Below are 27,726 nucleotides of genomic sequence, written 5' to 3'. Positions count from 1 at the left end.
TTTTTTTTTGTTGTTGTTAAAGATTTTATTTATGTATTTGACAGACAGAGATCACAAGTAGGCAGAGAGGCAGGCAGAGAGAGAGAGGGAAGCAGACTCCCTGCTGAGCAGAGAGCCCGATGTGGGACTTGATCCCAGGACCCTGAGATCATGACCTGAGCCGAAGGCAGCGGCTTAACACACTGAGCCACCCAGGCGCCCCTGTTTTTTGTTTTTAATCCATTTGTTATCCTGTGTCTTTTGACTGGAGCTTTTAGTGCATTTATGTTTAAAGTAATTACTGATATGTATATACTTATTGCCATTTTGTTAATTGTTTACTGGTTTTTTTTATGGTTCTTCTCTGGTCCTTTTTTTCTCTTTATCTTTGTGATTTAGTATTTTTTTAGTGTTCTGCTTGGATTTCTTTCTTTTTATTTTTTGCATATCTATTATAGGTTTTTGGTTTCTGGTTACCATGAGGTTTATATATAATATCCTATGTATGTAGTAGTCTATTTTATATTTTATGTTGGTGGTTGCTGAAGTTTGAACACATTATAAAAACATAAAATTTTTTTTTTAAAGATTTTTTATTTATTTATTTGACAGAGAGAAATCACAAGTAGGCAGAGAGGCAGGCAGAGAGAGAGAGAGGAGGAAGCAGGCTCCCTGCTGAGCAGAGAGCCCGATGCGGGACTCGATCCCAGGACCCTGAGATCATGACCTGAGCCGAAGGCAGCGGCTTAACCACTGAGCCACCCAGGCGCCCCAAAACGTAAAATTTTTTTATCCCCCCTCCAAGTTTCGTGTATATAATGTCATATTTTGTATCTTTTTATTTCCTGGACCTTAACTAATTTTTTAGATATAATTGATTTTACTACATTTGTCTTTTACACTTTCATATTAGTTTTATAAGAGATTGATTTACTACCTTTACTCTATGTTTGCTTTTACTCATTAAATTTGTTTCTAATTATTGCCTCTTATTTTCCATTTAAATATCCCTTTAACATGTCTGTCTCATAAGTTTCTTATAGTGGTGATGAAATTCTTTAACTTTTGTTTGTCTGGGAGACTCTTTCTTAAATTCTGAATGATAACTTTGTTGGGTAGAGTATTCTTGGTTATAAGGTTTTTTTCATCACTTTGAATATGTCATACCATTCCTATCAAAGCTGCTACTCCTATGGGGTTTCCTTATATGCAACATGTTGCTTTTCTCTTGCTGATTTTTAGCTTCTCTATCTTTAATTTTTGACATTTTAACTAATTTGTGTCCTGGTGTGGAACTCTTTGGATCCATCTTGTTTGGGCTCTTTGTGATTCCGGACTTGGATGTCTGTTTTCTTACCCAGGTCAGAGAAGTTTTCAGCTATTATTTTTTTTGAGTTATTTTTCTGCCCTCTTCTCTCACTTTCTGTTTGGGAGCCCTATTATGTGGGTGTTAGAATGCTTGGTATTGTTCCAGAGATCTCTTAACTTATCCTCATATGAAAAAGTACTTTTTTTGTTCAGCACATGTGCTTTCCATTACCTGTTTTCCAGATCATTGATATATTCTTCTATACCTTCTGATCTGCTGCTGATAACCTCTAATGTATTTTGCATTTCAGTTATTGCATTCTTCAGCTGTGACTTTTTAAAATATTATCTATCTCTTTGTTGAAGTTTCTCTGAGTTCATGCAGTCTTCTCTGAAGTCAAGTGAGCATCTTTATGATTATTATCTTGAACTCTTTATCAGATAGATTGCTTATCTCCATTTGATTTAGTTCTTTTTTGAGGTTTTGTCTTACTCTTTCATTTGGGTATATTTCTTTGTCTCCTCATTTTGTTTGACTCTCTGTGTTTGTTTCTATGAATTAGGTGGAAAACTACTTATCCTAGACTTGGAGGAATTGCCTTGTCTAGGGGCATTACTATATAGACTATATGTGTCAGGCAGCTGGTTGGCTGGAGCTTTAGTGGGTGCAGGCTGGGTGTCCCAGGGCACCTTGCTCTGGGACCACTCTGGTATGATGACTGGAGCTGAAGGGTACAGACCAGAGGATTCTGGTGCTCTCTGTGCACAGTATGTCCTGGTGGTACAAGTGGAGCTGAAGTGAATGTTTGCTGAGGCTTCTTAGAGTGTTGTGCATAGTGGGTACTCCAGTGAATTATCTATAGCTGAAGTGGGGATGGGCCTAGAGTGTTCTGGAAGATGCAAACCTGATTTTTATTTGTCCCTGAAAGGACAAGGAAAAATAAAGCATTTCTCATGTAATATTCTTTATTGTAACCACATCAACCACATAGATTACACATTAGCCTCAGAAACACTTTGTATATGATGACCATTCTTTTTGGTGATATTTATTATAGTAAGGTTAACCTGTATCATTAATGAAGACCATCTAAATTTTTTTATTAACATACAATGTATTATTTTTTTCAGGGGTATAGGTCTGTGAATTGTCAGTCTTACACAATTCACAGCACTTACCATAGCACATACCCTCCCCCATATCTATCACCAGCCACCCCATTCCTTCCACCCTCCTCCCCTCCAGCAACCCTCATTTGTTTCCTGAGATTAAGAGTCTCTTATGGTTTGTCTCCTTCCCTGGTCCCCTCTTGTTTCATTTTTCCCTCCCTTCCCCCCACAGCCCCCCACCCTCCCTCTAAAATTCATCATATCAGTGAGATCATATGATAATAGTCTTTCTCTGATTGACTTATTTTGCTTAGCATAATACTGTCTAGTTCCATCCACACTGTTGCAAATGGCAAGATTTCGTTTTTTGATGGCTGCATAGTATTCCATTGTGTGTGTGTGTGTGTGTGTGTGTGTGTGTGTGTGTGTAGCTTAAAGTCTGGAATTGTGATGTATGTGTGCGCGTGTGTGCGTGCGTGCCACATCTTCTTTATCCATGCTTCTGTTGATGGACATCTAGGGTCTTTCCATAGTTTGGCTATTGTGGACACTTCTCCTGTAAACATTTAGGTGCACATGCCCTCTCAGATCACTACATTTGTATCTTTAGGGTAAATACCAGTAGTGCGATTGCTGGGTCATAGGGTAGCTCTATTTTCAACTTTTTTAGGAACCTCCATACTCTTTTCCAGAGTGGCTACACCAGCTTGCATTCCCACAAACACTGAAGGAGGGTTCCCCTTTCTCCACATCCTTGCCAACACCTGTCATTTCCTGACTTGTTCATTTTAGCCATTCTGACTGGTGTGAGGTGGTATCTCACTATGATTTTGATTAGTATTTCCCTGATGCTGAGTGACATGGAGCACTTTTTCATGTGTCTGTTGGCCATTTGGATGTCTTCTTTGCAGAAATGTCTGTTCATGTCCTCTGCCCATTTCTCGATTGGATTATTTGTTCTTTGGGTATGGAGTTTGATAAGTTCTTTATAGATTTTGGACACTAGCCCTTTATCTGATATATTATTTGCAAGTATCTTCTCCCATTCTGTCAGTTGTCTTTTTAGGTTTTGTTGAGTTTTTTCTTTGCTGTGCAAAAGCTTTTGATTTTAATGAAGTTCCAATAGTTCATTTTTGCCCTGGCTTCCCTTGCCTTTGGCGATGTTCCTAGGAAGAAGTTGCTGTGGCTGAGGTCAAAGAGGTTGCTGCCTGTGTTCTCCTCAAGGATTTTGATGGATTCCTTTCTCACATTGAGGTCCTTCATCCATTTTGAGTTTATTTTTGTGTGTGGTATAAGGAAATGGTCCAATTTCATTTTTCTGCATGTGGCTGTCCAGTTTTCCCAACACCATTTGTTGAAGAGACTGTCTTTTTTCCATTGGACGTTCTTTCCTGCTTTGTCGAAGATTAGTTGACCATAGAGTTGAGGGTCTATTTCTGGGCTCTCTATTCCATTCCATTGATCTATATGTCTATTTTTGTGCCAGTACCATACTGTCTTGATGAAAGACAATTTCATTCTTCTGTATGTGTTTGTCCAATTTTCCCAAAAACCATTTGTTGAAGAGACTGTAATCTGTTCCATTAGACATTCTTTCCTGCTTTGTCGAAGATGAGTTGACGATAAGAGTTGAGGGTCCATTTCTGGGTTCTCTGTTCTGTTCCATTGAACTATGTGTCTGTTTTTATGCCAGTACCATACTGTTTTGATGGTTAGAGCTCTGTAGTATAGCTTAAAGTCTCGAATTGTGATGCTGCCAACTTTGGTTTTCTTTTTCAGCATTCCTCTGGCTATTTGAGGTCTTTTCTGGTTCCATGTAAATTTTAGGATTATTTGTTCCATTTCTTTGAAAAGAAGTTGGACCATCTAAATTTTTTAACGATTTAAGAGAAGGAGGGAAAGACAGAGTGAACCAGTGTGGGGAGAGATAGAGAGAGGGCAAGAGAGAAAGCTGACTCCGAGCTGAGCACAGAGCCTGACTTAGGGCTTGATCCCACAACCCTGAGATCATGACCTGAGCTAAAACCACACAAGTTGGATGCTTACCCAACTGAGCCACCCAGGTGCCCCAATAGACCATCTGAATTTTTAAAATATGCTTTTTTCCTGATCCAAATACTTGGATAACTCTGAAGAAATAGTGATCTGATGGGGAAGCACCAGATCAGTGGTTGTTAACTCTGGCTGTGCATCAAAAGCTCTTTTAGAAATACATGAATACTTGGAATAAATGGGTGTGTATTGGGACCTATCACTTGTATTTAATTTTAAACAAACTTTTTATTTTGGGATAATTTTAGGTTTAGAGAAAAGTTGCAGAGATATTAACGAATTCTCATATGCCCTTCATCCATTTCCCCTAATATTAACATTTTATATTGCCATGATATATAAATATACCAAAACTAAGAAATTAACTGACACATTACTATTAATGAAACTCTAAATTTTATTTTGGTATTACCATTTTCCCCACAATTGTTCTGTTTCTGGATCCATTCCAGGATACCGCATTGCATTTAGGGCACTTGATTTTTGTTTGTTTCTTGTGTTTTTCTTTGACTTAGTTTTTTTTTTCCTTTTGAAATTTTTATTGAGAGTATTACATGTTTATATACATTTATAATGAATGAGTGCAGAGATTCCATGTACTTTCTCCTCTGTTTTCTCAGTGGTCATGCTAAATGATAGTTTACTATGGTACTATTGACCCTTGAACAATGTGGGTTTGAACTGGTTAGGTCCACTTAAATATGTATTATTTTTGGTAAAATCAGTACAGTACTGTAAATGTAGTTTCTCTTCCTTGCTTTTTTTTAGAATTTTTCTTTAGTTTTATAAGAATACAGTATATAACATATGACATACAAAATATATGTTAATCAACTGTTTATATTACAGTAAGGCTTCTGGTCAGTAGTAGACTATTATTATAAAGTTTGGGGGGAGTCAAATATTATATGCAGATTTTTGATGAATGGGGGCTTGATGTCTTTAACCCCTGCATTATTCAGGGGTCAATTGTACTTATACTTTTATAAGCTTTTAAAAATGATTTTGATGTGTAGCAATTTTTTGTCCAAAATATTAGTGTAGCTTTGCTGATTTTCCTGATTATTAAAATAACTCATGTTCATTTTATAAATTATCACAGGTGAGTGTAAAGTTGGAAGTGAATAATTACCATTATTTTACTTCCCCCAAAAATGCTGTTAAGAGTTTTTACGTAGTCTTCCAGATATTTTCAACATGTATGTAAGCTTAGCTAGATTTTTGGAAAACTTATAAAAGCAACATTTACTTATTTAAAGAATTCTAGCAATGTAGAGTGGTAACTAGTAATTTTTTTTAATGGGTCCTTTTTGGACCTTTTGTATATAAATAGTTATTTATCATATGTATAATTTTCTTGCATAAAACAGTATTATATAAATGTATAAGTTCTTGCTTTTTATACTTCATATATTATGGATATTGTCCTATACTAGCATAAATAAGTTTATTTCATCCTTTTTAACTACATGTAATTCTTTTATGTGACTGTATTCATTCAATCAGTTTCCTATTCACAGGCATGTAGAATGTATTTTTTTATCATAAAAGATAAAAATGTAGATACCTACATCTTTGTGCACTTTTATTCGATTTTCTTCGGAGTCACTATAGTTTTAGGTCTATTTGAAGTCTGTTTTAATGTGTCAACCGCTTACAATCATCATGCATATGTAATTTGAACAAAATAATATGATTGATTTGGTAATTCCCTAAAAATTAAGGCTCTGTGTTATGGAATATTAAGTAGTCACATACATTGTACATTAAGCAACAAGGCGCATTCACTGCTAAAGTTGAACAAAAAATAAATTGAAAAATAAAACCTTTAGTCAAAGTTACCTTGCCAGACTTACTCTGTCCCTGCCAACATAAATAATTTAAGATTTGTTCCCTTCTAGAACTTCCTTTTATCTCTCCGTAATGAAAGTTCTGCAATGACAGGTTCATGTCTCTTCATTTATCATTATTTGTCCAGTGCCTGGCCCATAGAATGTACTTGGTAACAGTTATACGATTGTTATAGTAGCTATCCACAATCTGCTCTATTGATTATTTCAGATGGAGACGTTTCATCAGTCAGAAATTCATGTTTAGTTCAATCAGATAAGAAAATAGAAGTCAAAGCTTATGTCTCCAGTCCCCCTAGAAATTCACTGTCTACTACTGCTGTCAAGGAGACTGCATGGGATTGTCCTAAAAGCCATGAGGAGCCAGAACAGAAGATTTGCAAGAAGCCTAATCTGGTGGTAAAGCCTTTACAGTTGGTAAGATTTAACGACTTTGTATACTGGAGATTCAGCATTATGAACTGAATGAATTTTTCTTTAAACCAAAGTTCTATTTTAGAAAATATTTATTTTATAAATATATTATAAAAATATTTATTTCTTGATAGATGATTTCTTAGAGCAAAGATCTGGTCTGAAGTCACCTTAAACGGCATTTTTTCTGATTTTCAGTCTTTGTATGACTAATTTCATTCAGGTCTCATTTTAAAGTTTTCAGATGGCTTTAATGATTTGCCAGTTTTCTCAAGAGGTTACAGCCAGTGCTCAGTCCATGTTTTTTAAAATGTGGGCTGGAAAACCCTTGAGGGCTTCAGAGGGAAGAATCGAGGAGCTTTGTTTTTGCTGTATGTCTCAGCTGCTGCAGTGGCTGCTGCCCCTGTCCTCAGTTATAGGGTGCTTTTCCTTTTTTCCTTTTAATTATATGCCCGCACAATTCTCCTTTTTTGTGTTCTCCTCTTCTGTTATTTATTGTTAAGGAATTAATTGCTTACTCTTCTTTTCTTCTACCATCTATACCTGGCTTCTTTCATGAAAGGAAAACATTTTGTTTGGAAAGCCTACTGCATATTTTCTAGAGAACAAGAGAAAGGCCTAAAGGAAAATAACATATGTTAGAATAAGAGTGTTTAAGAAACCCTATTTTTGATTGGAAGACTAGTGTGAAATTTAGCATTCTTTAAAGTTGCCTTTGTTGGTAGGGCTGGGTAAGATGACAGTCTATGTTGCCTCAGCCTGAATATTTTAAGTACCATATTTGCAGTTTTGTATGGGGCAACTGTATAACATACTTTTAATATCATAAGGCAGTAGTTTTCATATATTAATGTAGTAAGGATCACCTAGGAAATTTTTTTAAAGATTTTATTTATTTATTTGATAAAAAGCACAAGCAGGGGGAGTGGCTAGCAGAGGGAGAGGGAGAAGCAGGCTTCTTGCTGATGTGGGGGTCCATCCCAGAACACCGGGATCATGTCTTGAACTAAAGGCAGATGCTTAATCCACTGAGCCCCCCAGGCTTCCACCTAGGGAATTTATGAGTGCATAATCGGAGGCCCCACTTCCAGGTACTCTGTTTCAGTCTGTCCTGGCTATTGCCTTAAGAGGCTTCATTTTTATAATTCCCCCGGTGATTCTGATAAAGACTCATGACAAATACTTTGAGAAATGTCACAGTTTGAAATGCCACTTAAATTTTTAGAGCAGTTTCTTTTCTTTTTTAACTTGTAGCAAGTAGAAGTTAAGTCACAGCTCAACCTGGAGATGGCAAATCATGATATCCCACCAGACGCTGTACGGGACAAGCAACTATGTAGACTGCCGCCATTAGATACCAGTACCCTTGTGGGGGTCTTTGTGGAGTATATAATCTCTCCAAGTCAATTCTACATCCGAATCTATAGCAGGGATTCATCAGAGTTACTTGAAGACATGATGATTGAGATGCGGTAGGAGTTCGTTGTTTTCAGTGTATTTTTCATGTATCTCATTCTAAATCAGAAGTTCTCAATATTTTGGTTTTAGGGTGGTTAAAAATTAAGGACTCGAGAACTTCTGTTAATTGATATTTATCTTAGAAATTAAAACTAACATTTACGTATTTTTTGTCTAAAAATAATGTCCATTTGTGTAAATATGAATAACATAGTCCTATGAAAAATAACTTTTCCAGAAATCAGAATATTGCCATTTTTCTACATTTTTGTAGATCTCTTTAATATCTGTCTTAATAGAAGAAAGTTTGATTTTAATATCTGCTTTTGTCTTTAATCTCTTGAGGTACATTGTTTTGGTCGATGTATAGGAAAACATCTGGCCTCATACAGATGCATAGTTGGGAAAAGGAGTATTTTAATAGCTTTTCAGGAAAATTGTGAAAATTTTTGATGTTTTCAGAAAATTTAATATAGATATCTTTGATATTTTCAGAAAATTTGTGAACATTCCAAAATCTGGCAAGTGGTAGTTTTTTAAAGATTAGTTGCAATGTGGAATTTGAACTTTTCACAGTCTACTGTGTTAAATCCATTGGTCTTTGCACCTTGAATGAATCCAGGATTGGTTATGCAATTGCAGGCTCCAGCACAGAATTAAAATGCAAGGTGCCAAGTTTAAAAATCATTAAGAATTTCGGGACAATGGCAGAACATTAAAGCAAGCATAAGGACCTTCTTTTTTTTTTTTTTTTTTTTTTAACATAAGACCCTTCTAAGTGTGGACTCAATACAGCTGGCCCTGAAAGGATCTTTTACCCCCATTAATAATTTTAAAACACCATGCATTGGTAATTTGGAAAATACTGGTTTGCTGAGTTATGTAGATCTTCCACATTTATTAATATCATCACTGATCTCATCAGATAAGTATTAGGGAGCTGTTGAGCTTTTGGTGGTAGACACAACATTTCCAAAATCCTAATTTTCACTTGAAAGCCTTAAATTTTATCAGTGATGACAAATATTCTCAGTGTTTTCCTTGAAGTGACAGGCTCATCTCATTCTTTTGAGAAAATATGTGTCAAATACCTAAGTCTGAATAAACAAAGTTTGATAATGGTCCTTTCAAGCAAAAATGGTGTTCTATGAGAACAATGGCTAGTTCATTTTCCAAGTAAAATATTGCACAAAAAGAGTAGCTAGTTCAATTCACAACTCAAATGTATAAGTGCTTTTCTGTAAGACAACTTGAGAAGTGATTTCTGTGTATAGTACTTCCACTTTTGTCACATAGAACATTGAAAAGCTCGTCACTCAGTGGTTGAGATTTAATAAAACTTCATTTTTATTTATCAAGGACATTCTTAAGTGACATTGGTTTCTTTTTTTCTTTTTTTCTTTTATCATGAGTTCGTGGCAGTGACATGTAAATGACAGCTAGTAAAGTTGGTGCTGTTGCCTTGATTTGGCTAAGGCACCTTGCTTTTTATACCATCACTGCAAATACTAACACAGTGAAAAAGGCAAATTGCTATTTTCACAATCATACAGAAATATTAAAATAGTCTTTATTTTATGGACTTGTTGAAAGGGCATCAGGGTCTCAGGGTTTTGGAGAACTGTTATTCTAAATTAATCTCTTTTCTCTGCTGAAAATGATGCCCTTTCTTAGTAAAAATCATGTAAAATGCATACATTTCCGATTGCTTTAGATTTATTCAGGAACAACAGTATCATTTTTGCATTGTTGTCACATGTAAGAATAATTTATTATATACCTCTCCAAGAGCAGTCCATTTTACCACATTATATACTTCACTGCTCTCTTACCCAAGAACACCTGGCATTATGTAAGTCACATAATAATCACTCAGTACAAATATTATCATATATTCCATTTCAGTATACCTATAAGATTTAGTATGTTTTAAAGCACACTTGCTGGCTCTGTGACCTTGAAGTTACTTTAACTCTCTAGGTCCTAGTCTCCTTATCTCTAAAGTAGGGATAGTAATAGTACCTGCCTCACAGAGCTGTGAAGATTAAAGTACTTAGGATGGAGTCTGGCTCAAAAGTTGGCGGCTGTTATTGTTAATACCAAATCTGCTGTGTGCTTGGGATGTTGAGGCATGAGGAGTATGAGGAGAAGACAGACATGGTCTTTGCCTTTGTCAACACCACGATTGTCTGGGAACATAGGGGATGTGTGGGGCATTGCATGAGGTGGTAACTCTGCCTGGGCAGGTAGAAGAGAGTTTCACAAAGGAGGTGCTTGAGCTCTGCTTAAAAAACAAGTAAGAATTTGCCAGTCAAGGAGGTGTGAGTGGGTATGTGCAGACAGTCACTGGCACCAAGGCCAGCGTTGGCATTAACGACGGGAGTAGCATTGTGCTCTGGGAGCAACAAGTAGGGACGTGAAGTCACAACTGTGTGAGGTTGGGTGGACAGTGACCGAAGGTGAAACTGGAATACTAGGGAAGAGCTGGAGTTGGGTTACGTTTTGTTCAGAGAGTATGAGCTTAAAGGAATGTGTAACTTTTTATTTGAAGAAGTTTATTGATGAAGAGAAGGGATTTGGATAAGAAAGAGGAAAATAAAATTAATTAGTATTTATAAGCATTGACAAATCAGAAATCGGAGGGATTCTTTTCCTTTCTGCCAAGACTTACTTGCTCTTGATACATCAGTAAAAATGATCTTGGTCTTTTCTTCCCCTGTGTGATTCCCTGTATTATGGAATTCTGTAGGCGCTGCTACTCTAATCAGCTGGTTTCTGATCGGTACGCCATGCCAGAGTATTTCATCCAACCAGGACATCTCTGTTGTGTAAGGATTTCTGAGGATAAGTGGTGGTATCGTGTCATTATCCATCGAGTCATTGGGAAGCAGGAAGTTGAAGTATTCTACCCAGACTTTGGAAATATAGGAACTGTTCAGAAGTCCTCCCTGAGATTTCTCAAGTGAGTTAACAAATCTTATTAAATTATTCTTAAGTTTTGAATCCTTGTGCTGAAGCCACGTGGAGTTAGGATCACTCTTCCTTTTCTCTTGCCTTCCTCATTCTATTCTTCCCTCCTTTCCATCCCTCTCTGTTCTTAGTGCAGATGGCGTTGGCATGCAGTTCCTTAGTTTCACAGGGGGATTATAATATCTTACGTCTTCTTTCACATGACTGTGAATCTGAACGGACCATGAGACTAAATTCCAGTCTCTTATTAAGAAAATGATTTTGGGGTCATGCTAAGAGTTAGAGTTATATAGCATGAAGGTTGGTTTGTTTCTACCTATATTTTAATTGCACGACTTTCAGAGATTATTATGTTTTAAAATTTTATTTCTTAGATTGCTTTGAAGTGTAAGACATTATCTTAAAAATGCATGAATAAAATACTCTGAAGTGGTGTGAATAGCTAAAATCAAGAATGGGTTAGAGATTCTGTGAAATGTATTTAAAAATATGATTCAGTAATTCGTGTATTTGCTTTTCTCTTACAGGTGCTGCTACACAAAGCTTCCAGCTCAGGCTATCCCTTGTTCTTTGGCTTGGGTGAGACCAGTAGAGGTATGTTTGTTCCCCATTTAATCAGCAAACATTTGATGTTGCGAGCAGTTCTAGGATCTCAGGATACAGAAATAAAACATGGAATGAGCCCTACAGTGAGAAGTCACTGTAGATACTCTGGAAGGTAGACGTGGAAATAGAAATCAGGGTGCTGTGTCGTATTTGCTGTAGAGCTGTTTATAGGGTACGCTAGGGCTGCAGAAGGAGGAGTGCACGTCTCTCTCGAGGGTAGTCAGGGATGACCCTCCAGTCGAGGTGGTGTGGAGTAGAATTTCAAAGGAAGACTAGACAAGAAAAGAAAGACGTTCCAGCCAAAGGGAGGGTAACATAAAATACCTCAAATTTGAGAAATGATAAGTGGCTCAGTTTGCTTACATGGCAGCAGAGGAGCTGGTGGATGGCAAGTGATGTGAGAGAAACACACCCTGAGTGGGGATGCGTGTCTGTGTTCAGGAGTCCGGACATTGTCCTTCAGATGCTGGGGAGCAACTAGAGGACCTACCTAGGAAACCACTGTACTCAGTTATCTGTTTTTTAAAGGATTCTTTAATAACGTAGTTGTGTGAGATGACTGGAGGGGATGAAGCAAGAGGAATTTTCATCCATGTAGATAATACTTTTTTATGTAGTTATCAATATCATGCACCTAACTTTGTGTTTTCCCCTCAGAACTCTTTTATCTTTTTAAAAAGATTTTATTTATTTATTTGACAGAGAGAGACAGAGATCACAAGTAGGCAAAGACGGGGGAGAAAGCAGGCCCCCTGCTGAGCAGAGAGCCTGATGTGGGGCTCAATCCCAGGACCCTGAGATCATGACCTGAGCCAAAGGCAGAGGCTTAACCCACTGAGCCACCCAGGCGCCCCCCACCTTTTTTTAAGATTTTATTTGAGAGAGAGAGTGCGCATGAGCAGTGGGAGCAGCAGGCATATGGAGAGGGAGAAGCAGGTTCCCTCCTCGGGGATCATGGGATCCTGACCTGAGCCAAGGACGGATGATTGACCTATTGAGCCACTCAGTCACCCCAGAACTCTTAACTCTATATGCCATACATACTTACTACACTCCATTTGTTTGTTTAACCTTAAGTTACCAGTTGCTTATATACTACACGGGTTATTACTTCAAAAAATTATCTGAGGGGTGCCTAGGTGGCTCAGTCATTAATCATCTGCCTTTGGCTCAGATCATGATCCCAGGTCCTGGGATCTGGGCCTGCATCAGGTGCCTTGCTCAGTGGGGAGCTTGCTTCTCACTCTCCCACTCCCCTTGCTTGTGTTCCCTCTCCTGTTCTCTCTCTCTCTCTCTCTGTGTCAAATAAATAAATAAATAAAATCTTAAAAAAAATTATCTGAAAACCACAGTACAGAAGAAAGAAAAATAAAGAAAACATTACTTATTATTCTACTTTTCAAACACATTCAATTTATAACTTTGATTTGTGTTTCTTTCAGTTTAATTTATTGAGTGTTGGGGGTCAGTTTTTGTAGGGTTGTCAGGATTACATAAAACTAATATTATTTTATATTCTTAACTCAGCATTATTATAGCATAAATTATTATGTTACCATAGTTATCAGTTTTAATAGATTCATATTAATCTGTTAGGTAAATTTATATCATAGATTAACTGTCCCTTTATTGTTAGACATTCAATCTGTTCTGATTTTTAAAAAATTTTTTTATAAGACTTCATTTATTTATTTGACAGAGATCATAAGTAGGCAGAGAGGCAGGCAGAGAGAGAGTGGGGGGGGGGAAGCAGGCTCCCTGCTGAGCAGAGAGCCTGATGTGGGACTTGATCCCAGGACCCTGGGATCATGACCTGAGCTGAAGGCGGAGGCTTAACCCACTGAGCCACCCAGGCACCCCTCTGTTCTGATTTTTAAGTATGTAAATTATGTATGCAGTTACAGTTTTTGTGCAAATAAATATTCAGGATTGTGTTTTAGGGTGCATTTTAGCCTTGGTTTCTTTCTTCCATCAGGAGCTCAGGGCTAAATTTGACCCACTTGGAGCCAATGTTCATTACTGTCACATTAGCCAGATGGCTTCCATTTTCCTGTCTCTTTTTGTTTTCTTATTTCCTTCCTGAAGTGATTCTGACCTTAAGGCTTTTGCTCACTCTGTTCCTTGGAATAGCTTGTTCAGAGCATTCTCATGGTTGGCCCGTTTTTGTCACTCAGATTTAAACGCAAATATTATTTCCCTAGAAGGACTTCCTTGACCAGCCAATTTAAAGTACACGCTCCTACTTTAGTCGTTCATTGCAGTTTTTTTTTATCTTTATAACACTCTATCTGGTATTATTGCAATTATTTGTTCACATACATGGTGTAAGCTTCTGAGATGAGGGGCCTTGTCTCTAGTGCCTGGTTCAAAGGTCGCGTCATGGTAGGTGCTTAATAAAGGTCATCAACTAAACGAATGAATCTCAACTTTTTTTTTTTTTTTCAAAGATTTTTTATTTATTTATTTGTCAGACAGAGAGCGAGTGAGAGCGAGCACAGGCAGACAGAGTGGAAGGCAGAGTCAGAGGGAGAAGCAGGCTCCCTGCGGAGCAAGGAGCCCGATGTGGGACTCGATCCCAGGACGCCGGGATCATGACCCGAGCCGAAGGCAGCTGCTCAACCAACTGAGCCACCCAGGTTTTTTCTGGTTTCAAAAATAGTTAATGTGTTTGGTAATGGCAGAGTAACAACAGAGTAGCATGGTGGGACTAATACTCCCATAGGCAAAATCCAAAGCAGGCGGAAAAGCAGAGATCTACCCTTGTGTGTCAAGCTGTAGGTGGTAAGATCAGGAAATTTTCAGCTTCTATGCTGGGGTCAGTCCCCCAGTCTGTAGCCTTGCTGGCTTGAAGAGTTAGAGGACATTATTTGGACTGGCAGAAAGCTAGGAGTTAAAGGAGAAATACTTGAAGTGAGGGAACCACAGGATGGCTGTTTCAAAATCAGTGACTGCTGTCTGCCCATATCCTTAGACAGCTACTAAACTGCAGGCAGTAGACCCCAGTGGCCCGAGTGGAACATCACAGTCTTATCTGTTCTTTCTGTCACCTTGCATGCATTATTTTGAAAAGTTTTTTAATCATTCCGCTGACACACTATATTATTTTAGGGATTACTCTGGGAAATACAACACATGTTGTAAATAGCGATCCAAAGACATTAGAACACTTTCTTTAACCTCCTCTTCTGATCTATTTTTGTTGTCTAATTATTGTTTTAAACCCCTCAAGAGGGGCGCCTGGGTGGCTCAGTGGGTTAAAGCCTCTGCCTTCGGCTCAGGTCATGATCCAAGGATCCTTGGATTGAGCCTCGCATCGGGCTCTCTGCTCAGCGGGAAGCCTGCTTCTTCCTCTCTCTCTGCCTGCCTCTCTGCCTACTTGTGATTTCTGTCTGTCAAATAAATAAAATCTTAAAAAAAAAAAAACCCTCAAGAAATGGACCACATAAAATGGTGTTCATCTAGATTTAGTCATGTGTTTCTCAACTTCTTAGCTCTTTATTCTTGCCGCCCAAACCCCTTGAGAACATTTTCCTTTTATTTGAACTATATCCTTTAAGATTTCATCTTGCGAGGGTTTGCTGATGGCAGACTAAGTCATGTGTACCTAGACACAAAGTTTTGCTCTTATTTTTGGCAGATACATTCACTACAATTTTAGGTTGGCAGGTAATATGTTTAGTGCACTGAAGATATCATGACAGTGGCTTCTGGTCTCCCTTACCTTATTGGAGAAGTCAGCTGTCAGGGTGGTGGATAGTCTTCTGAAGGCAGTGTCCTTTTTGTCTATAACTGTTTCTAACATTTTCCTGTTTATTGCTGGTGACTTCAGTTTTAGTATGTTTATGTGTGGATTTATGCTTATTTATCCTGCTTTGTGGTTCATTGAACTTCTTTTATCTACACTTTGTGACTTTTTATTAAATCTGGCAAATTCCCAGCCACTCTCTCTTCAGTTAGTATTGTCTTTCCCCCATTATTCATATTTATATTCCCTCTCTCTCTGTTTCTGCATCTCTTTCTCTGGGACCACAGTTAAAAGTATGTTAAACTTTCTCAATCTTCCATATTTTTTAAGCTCTGTATTTTATGTATTTCTCTCTTTCCATATTTGCATTCTGGGTTTTTTTTTTTTTCTTCCCAAATTATCTTCCACTTTACTGATTTACCCTTTAATTCTTTCTAACCTGCTACTGAGTCAGTCTTTTAGGTTTTAAGTTTTAGTTATTATATTTTTACTCTCTAAAAGTTATCTTTGTTCTGTAGTTTTGCTAGATGAGTTTTTATAGATTGCTGGTCTCTGCAAAGCTTTCAAATTAATCTTTTTTTAAGTGTAGTATGTTTAGTTGCTTTATAATTATCTAAAGTTTTTGAAGGTTTACTTATATTGTTTCTGCTTGTTCTTACTTGTGATTGGTTGTTTCTTTGTATGCCTTTTATCTTTGCCCATGTGCTGTTGATTATCTTTTAAAAATTATTTGTGAGAATGTTTGAATAATATGGGATAAGATTGCCTACCTCTAGAGAGATTTGCATTCACTTCTGCTAGGAAGTGAAAGTACCAGGAAGTGAAAGTACCTAGGAATACTCCCTGTCTGGAATCATGTTAATTTGAATGAACAACTTGAGGATTTGTCTACTATCCAGGTGATAATTGAACTGCAAATCCCTGTGAAGGCTAGTTTATTTCTTTTCCTTTTTTTTTTTAATATTTTATTTATTTATTTGAGAGAGAGAACAAGCAGGGAGAGGGAGAAGCAGGCTGCCCACCGAGCAAGGAGCCCGACTCGGGACTCGATCCCAGGACTCTGGGATCATGACCTGAGCCGAAGGCAGTCACTTAACCAACTGAGCCACCCTGGTGCCCCTCTTGTCCTTTTTTAAGGCAAGTAGTTCCCACTTTTCCTTTAATTCTATCCTGAGAATCTTTTTTTTTTTTTAATTTTTAAATTTTTGAAATAAACATATAATGTGTTTTTATCCCCAGGGGTATAGGTCTGTGACTTGCCAGGTTTACACATTTCACAGTACTCATCATAGCACATAGCCTCCCCAACCCCATATCCCCACCACCCTATCCTGTCCCCACTGCCCCCAGCAACCCTCACTCCTGAGAATCTTTTACTCTCTTGACAGTTCTTTGATGCTTTTGGACATATTTAGAAAATATTTTATCTAGAATTTTAGTGGTTTCTGTGGAAGGATTAGTCCAGTAATTTAACTTACTTATTTCTGAAAATGAAAGTGTTTCACCACATAAATAATAAATGTTTTGGGTGCCTGGGTGTCTCAGTGTCTTCGGCTCAGGTCGTGATCCCAGGATCCTGGGATCGAGCCCCACATCGGGCTCTCTGCTCGGCGGGGAGTCTGCTTCTCCCTCTCTCTTTCTGCCTGCCTCTCTGCCTACTTGTGATCTCTGTCTGTCAAATAAATAAATAAAATCTTAAAAAAAATAAAATTTTTTTCCATAATCACATTTTAAATAATTTTTCCTTTACTCTGACTTTTATCCTGCAGTGTGTAATTCTAGTACTTTTATGGCTTTATTTTTACATGAAAATCTCTAGTTCATCAGGAATTTATTTTTGTATGTGGTTACTATAATTCATGTTTGAATTTGTTGTCTGAATCTCATGTCTTGATTACATTTCAGGAACATTGGACATCCAGAGCTATTTTGCAGTTTCAGAAGTTGTGTGGTTTGAAGCCATTAGTGGGGGTAGTGGATGAATATGTAGACGGAATCCTTAACATTTTCCTGTGTGATACATCGTCAAATGAAGACATCTATTTCCATCATGTCTTGAGAACGGAGGGCCATGCTATTGTATGCCGAGAAAATGTCCCTTCTAAGGTAGAGCAGTCTGGATGTGTTTTGTAATATATTTTATTTACTCTCAATACTTGAAGGTGTAAGATAATTTAATAAAGAAGGTATTTGATGTATTCTTTAATCTTAGAGACATCTGTGAGATGCCTGCCTTCTTAATGCAGAGCAGTCTCTTAATTTTCAAATGACCACAAAAAACCACCTTTGGCTGATGAGAGTGTAAATACTATTTGAGGGTTCTATCTTACCTCAAATAATTTCTTTGAGGCCTTCTTAGAGAAGACAGCGCTCTTGTTTTGCAGATGTTTATGGTGATGTCTGCATCACTGTTAATAATAATTTTTGTGACTCAGAGAAATTATCAATATGGAAAATTTTTTAACTGTTAAATTTTAGAAGACAACATTTCCACATTTGAAAATTATGAAGTGCTAAATTTTTCACTTTTTCTCTGACTGATTAAACCCTTTTTTTTAAATCCCAGGGTTTCAGAGAACTCAACCCTTTAGCTTTATATACTAAATCCAGTTCAGGGCCAGAAGATGTGGTTCTGACAGAACTGGGTTATCCTTCCCAGCAGCACTATTTTAATGAAGACCGAGAGATAAGTCCACAATCAAAAGAGAGTGAATTATATACCCTGGTGAGAGGTTTTGCAAAAATTATAATCTTTCTTATTATTAACATTTAATGAGTTCTTATTATATGCCAAACACTATGAAAAACAGTGTGAGCATAATATGTAATTTAATCCTCATAGAATGCTTGTGATATAGTTGCTGTAATCATCCTTGCTTTATAGGTGAGGAAACTGAGGCTTTCCAAACCTAGGAAAGTTCAGGAACTTTATGCAATGATCTTAACAGTACTTTGTCTCTCATTATTTGCTGGTTTAAATCTTTGCTACAGTCATGCTTTCTCCTGTACAATTTCTCACATATATTAAATTCCATTACTGCCTTGGTGCAGTTGTGACTTCACCTACACTAATCGAATTGCTGTTCTTCTCTCTGCATATCTCAGACTTTTCTAGTGTTCTTATTTCTTATTTTTTCTGTAAGTCTTTAAGTGACTCCCACTCACAGTAATAACATTATTATTATTACCGCTATTACTATTCCATACTATTCCACCCAACAGTAGTAGTAATAAAAATAATTAAAAAAAACCAACAGCAGCATTTATTGAACTTGAACTACATGGGAGGGGCTGTTCTAAGCATACTCATGTGCTAATTAATTTTATGATCACTTTACCAGGTTGGTACTTTCGTATCCCTGTTTTAGATAGGAGTAAAATGAAGCACCAAGTAAAGACTTATTTAAGACCTTTGAACAAATAAATGAACATGCCCTCTGAGTCTTATATTCCTCATGACAACAAGTACTGGGCTAAGAATATAGGATGTGTTTGATTGAGCGCTAAAGTGGTTTTGGGCCCAGGAAGGCTTTTTATTTTCACTGAATAAAATATTTTGCCCAAATGTGTTTTACATATCTGACTTGTAAAATAAAATTGTAGAGATGATCTTATGTTTTTAGTAGATATTTGCTAACTATTAGATGAAAAGGGGGGACCAGTTTGACTACTGGGAGATTAGCCTGTTCTGAAAAATAGGTATGAATGTTTAGTGCTGCATGTTTGAAACAGATAAGAATATTAGATTTCTACTTAATGTTAAAATTAATTAGGCTTATTTGGCCCATAACACTTTCTAAAGCCTGAATTTTTCTTAATCATTATAACTTGATTGGAACAATTATGTTTCCTAATTCTTTTTATTTACTTATTTTTATTTTTTATTTTTTATTTTTTTAAGATTTTATTTATTTATTTGACAGAGAGAAATCACAAGTAGTCGGAGAGGCAGGCAGAGAGAGAGAGAGAGGGAAGCAGGCTCCCCGCTGAGCAGAGAGCCCAATGCGGGACTCGATCCCAGGACCCCGAGATCATGACCCGAGCCGAAGGCAGCGGCTTAACCCACTGAGCCACCCAGGCGCCCCTGTTTCCTAATTCTTAAATAGTGATTTGAATACAACCTTTATCATCACTGTGTTATATGTTCCAATAATCATAGTTCAGTCTTGAAAATGAAATAAGGCCATCTTTTCTGCTAAAGAGATAAGAATTAAAATTCTTGTATCCCACTCCAGCCTGTATCCAATGGATTTCATACACATACACACACATACTTACCCACCGACTCCCTACCTATGTATACCTCGTTCCCTGTAATTGCTACTCTCTTTAAATCCTGTTTGTGTTACCTCCTTCATTGAATCTTTTTAAGACATCTTCCTCCCCAACAATATTTTGGTCATATCTCTGCAATGGCTCTACACTGAAGGTTGTACAGTGATTATCTGATTTTGTGTCTTCCTGCTGTATTTGGAGTTCCTTTATTTGTTTTTTTTTTTTTTTTAAAGATTTTATTTATTTATTTGACAGACAGAGATTACAAGTAGGCAGAAAGGCAGGCAGGAGGAAGCAGGCTCCCTGCCGAGCAGAGAGCCCGATCTCTGGGGCTCCATCCCAGGACTCTGGGATCATGACCTGAGCCGAAGGCAGAGGCTTAACCCACTGATCGACCCAGGTGCCCCAGGAGTTCCTTTAGAGCTGCAATCCGCAGTATTCATCTTTACATCCACAGAGCTACCCTACACACATTTCATAATGTATGCTCCGTAAGTGTTTGTTGGCTTGAACTAGTTTAGCAGGATAGGAAGGTCATGGATAAAGTTAGAAAATAATGTAGCATCTGTATGAGCCATAGTGAAAAATTCTTCGCAGAATGTATAGGCATGCAGATTTTAGAAACAGCATTAGTATGGAAAATAAAATAATGTCTCTTTCATATCTACTTTAGCAAGATATTAATGATGAAAAAGCTTTCACTCACCTTAAATCTGAATTAAATGAGCCATTAAAGGATTCTGAATTCACTTCTATGGAAAACCAAGATAAGTGCTGTGAAGAAGACCCAACGTGGTCCATCCCAGAGCTAAAGGATCTGAAGGAAGAAAATGAGGTAGGAGAAGGAAGGAGTTTTTTGAAAATATAATTCATATACTGAACTCATAAGTGAAGGAGACGGGAATGAGGTCGCTCTTTAAATTCTGCTTTTGGTGCCATCAGAGCATCTTGCACAGATGAATTACATTTTCTCTTCAGCAGTCACCAATATGAAAGTTGAAACAACAGAGTCTTGATCACAAAAAAGGAAAGGCATTATCTGGCTTTGATGTGTTAGTTTTTTCTATCTCGTTGCTTTGGGCAGTCTTCAGGAATTTTGTGGTGATTAGAAATGAGTACTGAGATACAGTATCAGGAGAACACAACAGGAAAAACTTCCACAGCTTTCGAGGATATATTTTATTTTTAACCTAATATTTACGTACACATAGCTTGGAGGGTCCCATAACCCCTTCCTCTACATTTTGTATTTCACAGAGCAACCATTTTCATCTCTTCCAGCTGCTGCTTTTGGGATTTACCTGTTGCTTATTTACAATGTAGGCATGTAAATAACATGCTTACATTGTTATTTCCTGAGCTTTCAGTTTTACGCCCTTCTGGAAAAGAGGAAGGTTTCCTTCTCTTTTATCCTTTTGCTCCACCACACACAAATGTATCCTTTCTGTCCCCGGTCCCCCATCTTACTAATGTCGTACCACCATTTCCATTAGATCACCGTTCAGTGTTTACATTATTACTGTAAATGCTATTGACAGTCAAGAAGTATGCTGTGGCAACATAACAGATTTTTGTGTAAAGGTAATGAGGAGTGATGTGGTAAGTGTAGGCCAAACTGTTCTAGTTGTTTGTTATCTTGCCAGCACTAGGTCTTATCAGTAATTTTCATTTTTAGCCATTCAAATCGATATGTAGTAGTGTCACAGTGTGATTTTAACTTGCATTTCCCTAATGAGTGCTGTTGAACATCTTTATGTGTGCTTACTTGCCATCCATATACATACTTCTTGGGGAAATGGCCAAGCCTTCTGCCCATGTTTTGGTTGGGTTGTTTGTTTTCTTGCTAGTAGTTTTTGAGAGTGCTTTAAATCTTCTGAATCCTAGTGCTTTGTCAGTTATGTGATTTTCAAATGTATTCTCCTGCTTGTAGCATGTCTATATTCTCTTTATAGTGGTTTTCATACCACAGAATTTTAACTTTAAGAAATTCCAGTTTAGATTTTGATGGATTTCTGTCTCACATTTAAGTCTTTGATCCATTTTGAATTTATTTTTGTGTGTGGTGTAAGAGAGTGGTCCAATTTCATTCTTTTGTGCATTGTCCAGTTTTACCAGCTCCATTTGTTGAAGAGACTCTTTTTTCCATTGGCTATTCTTTCCTGCTTTGTCAAAGATGAGTTGACCATATATTTGTCAGTCCATTTCTGGGTTCTGTATTCTGTTCCATTGATCTGTATGTCTGTTTTTGTGCCAATACCATGCTATCTTGTTGATTACAGCTTTATAATACAGCTCGAAGTCTGGAATTGTGATGCCTCCAGCTTTGTTTTTCTTTTTCAACATTACTTTGGCTATTTGAGGTCTTTTCTGGTTCCATACAAATTTTAGAATTCTTTGTTACAGCTCTGTGAAAAAATGCTGGTGTTACTTTGATAGGGATTGCATTAAGTGTGTAGATTGTTTTGGGTGGCATAGACATTTTAACAGTATTTTTTCTTCCAATTCGTGAGCATGGAATGTTTCTCCGTCTGTGTGTGTGTTGGGGGGAGGCTTCAGTTTCTTTCTTAAGTGTTCTGTAGTTTTCAGAGCACAGATCTTTTACCTCTTTGGTTAGTTTTATTGCAAGATATCTTACAGTTTTTGGTGCAGTTGTAAATAGGATCAGTTCCTTGATTTATCTTTCTACACTTCATTATTGGTGTGTAGAAATGCAACAGATTTCTGTACGTTGATTTTCTATCCTGCGAATTTGCTGAATTCTTATATCAGTTCTGGTAAATTTTTTTGTGGAGTCTTTCAGTTTTTCTAAATAGAGTTATCATGTCATCTGTCAAGAGTGAAAGTTTGACTTCTTCTTTGCCAGTTTGGATGCTTTTTATTTCTTTTTGTTGTCTGATTGCTAAAGCTAGGACTTCTAGTACTATGTTGAACAACAGTGGTGAGAGTGATATCCCTGTCATGTTTCTGACCTTGAAGAGGATATTAGCTGTGGGTGTTTTGTGTATGACCTTTATGATGTTGAGATATGTTCTTTCTAACCCTACTTTCTGGAGGGGTATTTTTGTTTTTTGTTTTAATCAGGAAAGGATGCTGTGTTTTGTCAAGTTCTTTTGCTGCATCTATTGACAGGATGATATAATTCTCATCCTTTGATTCTTATCCTTTCTTTTATTAATGTGCTATATCACATTGATTGATTTGTGGATTTTGAACTACCCTTGCAGCCCAGGAATAAATCCCACTTGGTCATGGTGAATAATCCTTTTGATGTACTGTTGGATTCAATTGGCTAGTATCTTGTTGACAATTTTTGCATCTGTTTATCAGGGATAGTGATCTTTAATTCTCTTTTTTAATGGGGTCTTTGTCTAGTTTTGGAATCAAGGTAATGCTGGCCTTGTAGAATGAGTTTGGAAGTTTTCCTTCCATTTCTAGTTTTGGAACAGTATCAGAAGAATAGGTATTATCTCTTCTTTAAATGTTTGGTAGAATTGCCCTGGGAAGCCATCTGGCCTGGGACTCTTGTTCATTGGAAGATTTTTGGTTACTGCTTCAATTTCCTTGCGGTTATGGGTCTGTTCAGGTTTTCTATTTCTTCCTGGTTCAGTTTTGGTAGTTATATGTTTCTAGGAATTCATCCATTCTGTTTCATTGATTTCTGGTCTAATCTTTATTAATTCTCTTCTCCTGCTGGGTTTAGGCTTTATTAGCTCCTCTTTCTCCATCTCTAGGTGTAAAGTTAGATTGTGTATATGAGACTTTTCTTGTTCCTTGAGAAAGGCTGAATTGCTTACTGTGTACAATAGGACTGCCTTTTGCTGCATCCCAAGGGTTTTGAACAGTTGTTTTCATTTTCATTTTTTTCTATGAATTTTTAAATTCTTCTTTAATTTCTTGGTTGACCCATTCATTTATTAGTAGGATGCTCTTTAACTTCCATGGATTTGAGTTCTTTTCAACTTTCCTCTTGTGCTTGAGTTCAAGTTTCAAAGCATTGTTGTCTGAAATTATGCAGGGAATGATCCCAATCTTTTGGCATCACTTGAGGCCCACTGTGTTTTCCATTCTGGAGAATATTCCATGTGCACTCGTGAAGAATGTGTATTCTCTTGCTTCAGGATGGAATGCGCTGAATATACCTGTTAAGTCCATCTGGTCCAGTGTGTCATTCAAAGCCATTGTTTCCTTGTTGATCTTATGTTTAGATGATCTGTCCATTTCAGTGACAGAGGTGTTAAAGTCCCCTATCATTATTGTATTATTATTGATGTGTTTCTTTAATTTTGTTATTAATTGGAATATATAATTGGCCTCTCCCACGTTAGGGGCATAAATATTTACAATTGTTAGATCTTCTTGTTGGATAGACCCTTTGATTATGATATAGTGTCCTTCCTCATCTCTTATTACAGTCTTTGGTTTTAAATCTAATTTATCTGATATATGTGTTGCCACCCTAGCTTTTTTTTTTTTTTTTTTTTTTTTTTTTTTTGATAACCATTAGCATGATAAATTGTTCTCCACCTCTTCACTTTCAATCTTTGGATCTACAATGAATTTCTTGCAGATAGCATATGAATGGGCCTTACTTTTTTATCCAATCTGATACCCTGTGTCTTTTTTTTTTTTTAAAGATTTTATTTATTTATTTCAGAGAGGGAGAGACAGAGTGAGAGAGCATGAGAGGGTTGATCAGAGGGAGAAGCAGACTCCCCATGGAGCTGAGAGCCTGATGCAGGACTCGATCCCAGGACTTGGTGATCATGACCTGAGCCAAAGGCAGTCGCCCAACCAACCGAGCCACTTAGGCACCCTACCCTGTGTCTTTTGATTGGGACATTTAACCCATTTACATTCAGAGTAATTATTGGAAGATAGGAGTTTAGTGCTATTGTATCACCTGTTAAGTCACTTCTTTTATGTTGTCTTTGTTACTTTATGGTCTATATTACTTTTGGGCCCTCTCTTCACTTAAAGTATCCCCTTTACTATTTCTTGTAGGGCTAACTTGTGATCACAAATTCTTTTAATTTCTCTTTGTTCTGGAAGGTTTTTAATCTCTCCTATTCAGAATGACAGCCTTGCTGGATAAAGTATTCTTGGCTGCATGTTTTTCTCATTTAGCACCTGAATGTATTGTGCCAGTCCTTTCTGGCCTGCCAAGTTTTTGTGGATAGGTCTTTTGCCAGTCTTATTATTTCTACCTTTGTAGGTAATGGAATTCTTGTCCTGAGCTGCTTTCAGGTTTTTCTCTTTGTGTCTGAGATTTGCAAGTTTCACTATTATATGTTGGGGTGTTGACCTATTTTTATTGATTTCGAGGGGGTTTCTCTGTGCCTCCTGGACTCGAATGCTTGTTTTCTTCCCCATGTTGGGGAAGTTCTCTGCTATAATTTGTTCCAGTATACCTCTGTCCCCTCTCTTTCTTTCCTTGTCAGTTTTTTTCCTCATGTATTTTGGAGTTTTATTGTCAGGTGACATGTATTTAGGATTGGTATGTTTTCTTGATGAACTGACCCTTTCATCATTATGAAATGTCTTTATCCATAGTTACTTTCTTTGCACTGATGCCTACATTGTCTGATAACAGTATAGCCACTCCAGCTTTATTTTTTAACTGTGACATAATATATCCTTTTCCATCTTTTTACTTCTAACCTACCTATGTCATTATATTTGAGGTAAATTTCTTGAGACAGCATATAGTTTAGTCATTTCTTAAATCCATTCTGATGATATGAATTTTAGTTAGTATGTTTATACATTTTACATTTAATATCATTATTGATATATTTTGATTATAGGTCTATTATAATATTTTTTTTTACCTCGGCTTTTCATTCCTTTGCTTTTTCTTTCTCCTTTTAGTGTTATTCTTTTTTTTTTTTTGTATTTTTCTTACTTAGTATTCTTTTTTAATAGTTTGTTTTAGTTTACTTAATTATATTTTTATTATATCTGCCTGTATAGCATTTTGACTGGTTATTCTAGGAATTACAATATACATCTTGGCTTTACATAGTAGATGTAATCTATATGGACTAATTCAAGTGGTATGTAGATATCTTACCACCATTTAGGTATTTTACCCCTTTCCACCTCCTTTATGCTGTTTATATATAACAAGTATATAATTTGAGAGTTTATAATGTTATAGTTTTTGCTTTCTACCTTTAAATATATTATAAACAATTCAATAGAAGAATAGTCCCATTACACTTCCTCAGATACTGATCATTTCTGTTACTCTTTATTTCTGATATACCAACTTTCCTTCTGGTATCCTCTCCTTTCTATCCAAAGAACTTCCTTTAGCAATTATTTTAGAGTATACCTGTTGACAATAAATTTTTTAAGTTTTCTTCATTGGGAGTGTATTTATTTTATTTTTATTCTTGAAAGATATTTTTGATGGATGTAGAATTCTGGGTTGCTAGTTTTTTTCTTTTGGGCCTTTAAAAATTTCTTTCCACTTCCTTCTGGCTTTCATAATTTCTGATGAAAAATCTGCAGTACTGGAATTGTTGTTCCTTTATAATAACATGTCATTTTTCTTTGTCTACATTTAGGATTGTTTGTCTTTAGTTTTCAAGAGGTAGATTATAATCTGTTTAGATGTTAATTTCTCTTCGCGGTTTGCTAAGCTTTTTGAATCTGTAGGTTTATGTCTTTCATCAAATTTGTGCCATTTTCAGACACTGCTTCGAATACTTTTTCTGTACTGTACTCTTTCTTTTCTCCTTCTGGTACTCCCATGAAGCAAATGTTAAACCTTTTGGTATTGTCCTATATGTCCCCAAGGCTCTGTTTTTGCTTTTGTTTTCCCAGTTTTTTCTCTGTTCAGATTGGATCATTCCTATGGATCTCTCTTCAGGTTCATGAATTCTTTACTTTTATTTCTGTCCTGCTATTGAAAACAGACCTAGGGGTCTTGATATATGGTATAAAAACCGTTGCTGAATTCCCCTGTGTTTATGCTTGCTCCACCCTCCCTTTTACCCTCCAGAAGACCCTCTGGCTTTCCAGCATAAAAAAGAGGTGTGGCTTCCTTTGTATATGGAATAGGGTGGGGTATCTGGACATTTAATTGCTTCTTACACAGACTTTTTATCAGTGCTTTTCTTTTTGTTCCCACTTTACATTCTCATTTCCAAAAACCTTGTAGTAGCAATTTCTGAGCATTTGCCATTTTGGTATAAATTCAGGTTGCTTCTCAGTTTTTCCTGCTATAAGCTCAGGATTCTACTTTCTCAGACTTCTTAGGTTATCACTTACCTTCTTTTCTATATCCAGAATGTATGTTGTGTTTTCTTCTGGTCTAACAGTGAGTTTATATCTAAAATCCGAATATTTTGGTGATGTTTCAGGAGAGAGAGGGTAATCAGTTATGTATTCAAACTGCCATCTTTACCTAGAATCCAGAAAAAAAATCGCAAAACTAAATTTTAAAATATATAGCAACTGTAAGTTAAAGGTTTTCTTTGTCTTCTGATACATTCTAGGATGAGATTCCCACTGGAATGCCATGCCTGGAATCAGTGACTATTGGTGATGATGTTTGGGATGAAAATTGGTTACCTTTGCAGGCTAAAATGGATAAAGGGGACGATGCTGCCTCCCACTTATTTGCCTCAAGCCTTGGTGGAAAGAAACCATATCCATCATGTAAAGAAATGCCGCAAAAGGTTAGATCCCTGGGAAACAATAGATCATTACTTAAAAATGGAAATGTAAATTTCTTCAAGAAATCTATACACTCTGGAATGCAAAAGGATATATCAAATGATAATTCAGAAGTATTCATTTTTTTTCCCCAAAGATGGTAGTGATAGGGAGGAGGACAAGTTGAAACAGGGAAGAATAAATCATGGACTTATTATCCCATCTAACCTTTTAACCATTATAACTTTTGTTTTATCATTGGAATCTTAGGCCTTGGGATCTATAAAAATGCTGTTT

General features: G+C 36.8%; 1 protein-coding gene across 3 annotated transcripts in view; it reads left to right on the top strand.

Moving 5' to 3' along the window:
* Positions 1 to 27,726, top strand: part of TDRD5 (tudor domain containing 5) — a 97,966-nt gene that overhangs the window by 55,318 nt on the left and 14,922 nt on the right. For all 3 annotated transcript variants that reach the window (XM_032318538.1, XM_032318540.1, XM_032318539.1), the window contains 8 exons: positions 6,511 to 6,716; positions 7,968 to 8,185; positions 10,921 to 11,133; positions 11,669 to 11,735; positions 17,398 to 17,598; positions 18,059 to 18,217; positions 20,441 to 20,602; positions 27,270 to 27,452. In XM_032318538.1, the coding sequence (XP_032174429.1) occupies positions 6,511 to 6,716; positions 7,968 to 8,185; positions 10,921 to 11,133; positions 11,669 to 11,735; positions 17,398 to 17,598; positions 18,059 to 18,217; positions 20,441 to 20,602; positions 27,270 to 27,452 (1,409 nt within the window). The remainder of the gene's footprint in view (positions 1 to 6,510; positions 6,717 to 7,967; positions 8,186 to 10,920; positions 11,134 to 11,668; positions 11,736 to 17,397; positions 17,599 to 18,058; positions 18,218 to 20,440; positions 20,603 to 27,269; positions 27,453 to 27,726) is intronic.

The sequence above is a fragment of the Mustela erminea genome, chromosome 17, assembly GCF_009829155.1.
Source record: "Mustela erminea isolate mMusErm1 chromosome 17, mMusErm1.Pri, whole genome shotgun sequence".
Classification (NCBI taxonomy): Eukaryota; Metazoa; Chordata; class Mammalia; order Carnivora; family Mustelidae; genus Mustela; species Mustela erminea.
The sequence above is the reverse complement of the archived record's forward strand: the minus strand, read 5'-3'. Positions and strand labels throughout refer to the sequence as shown.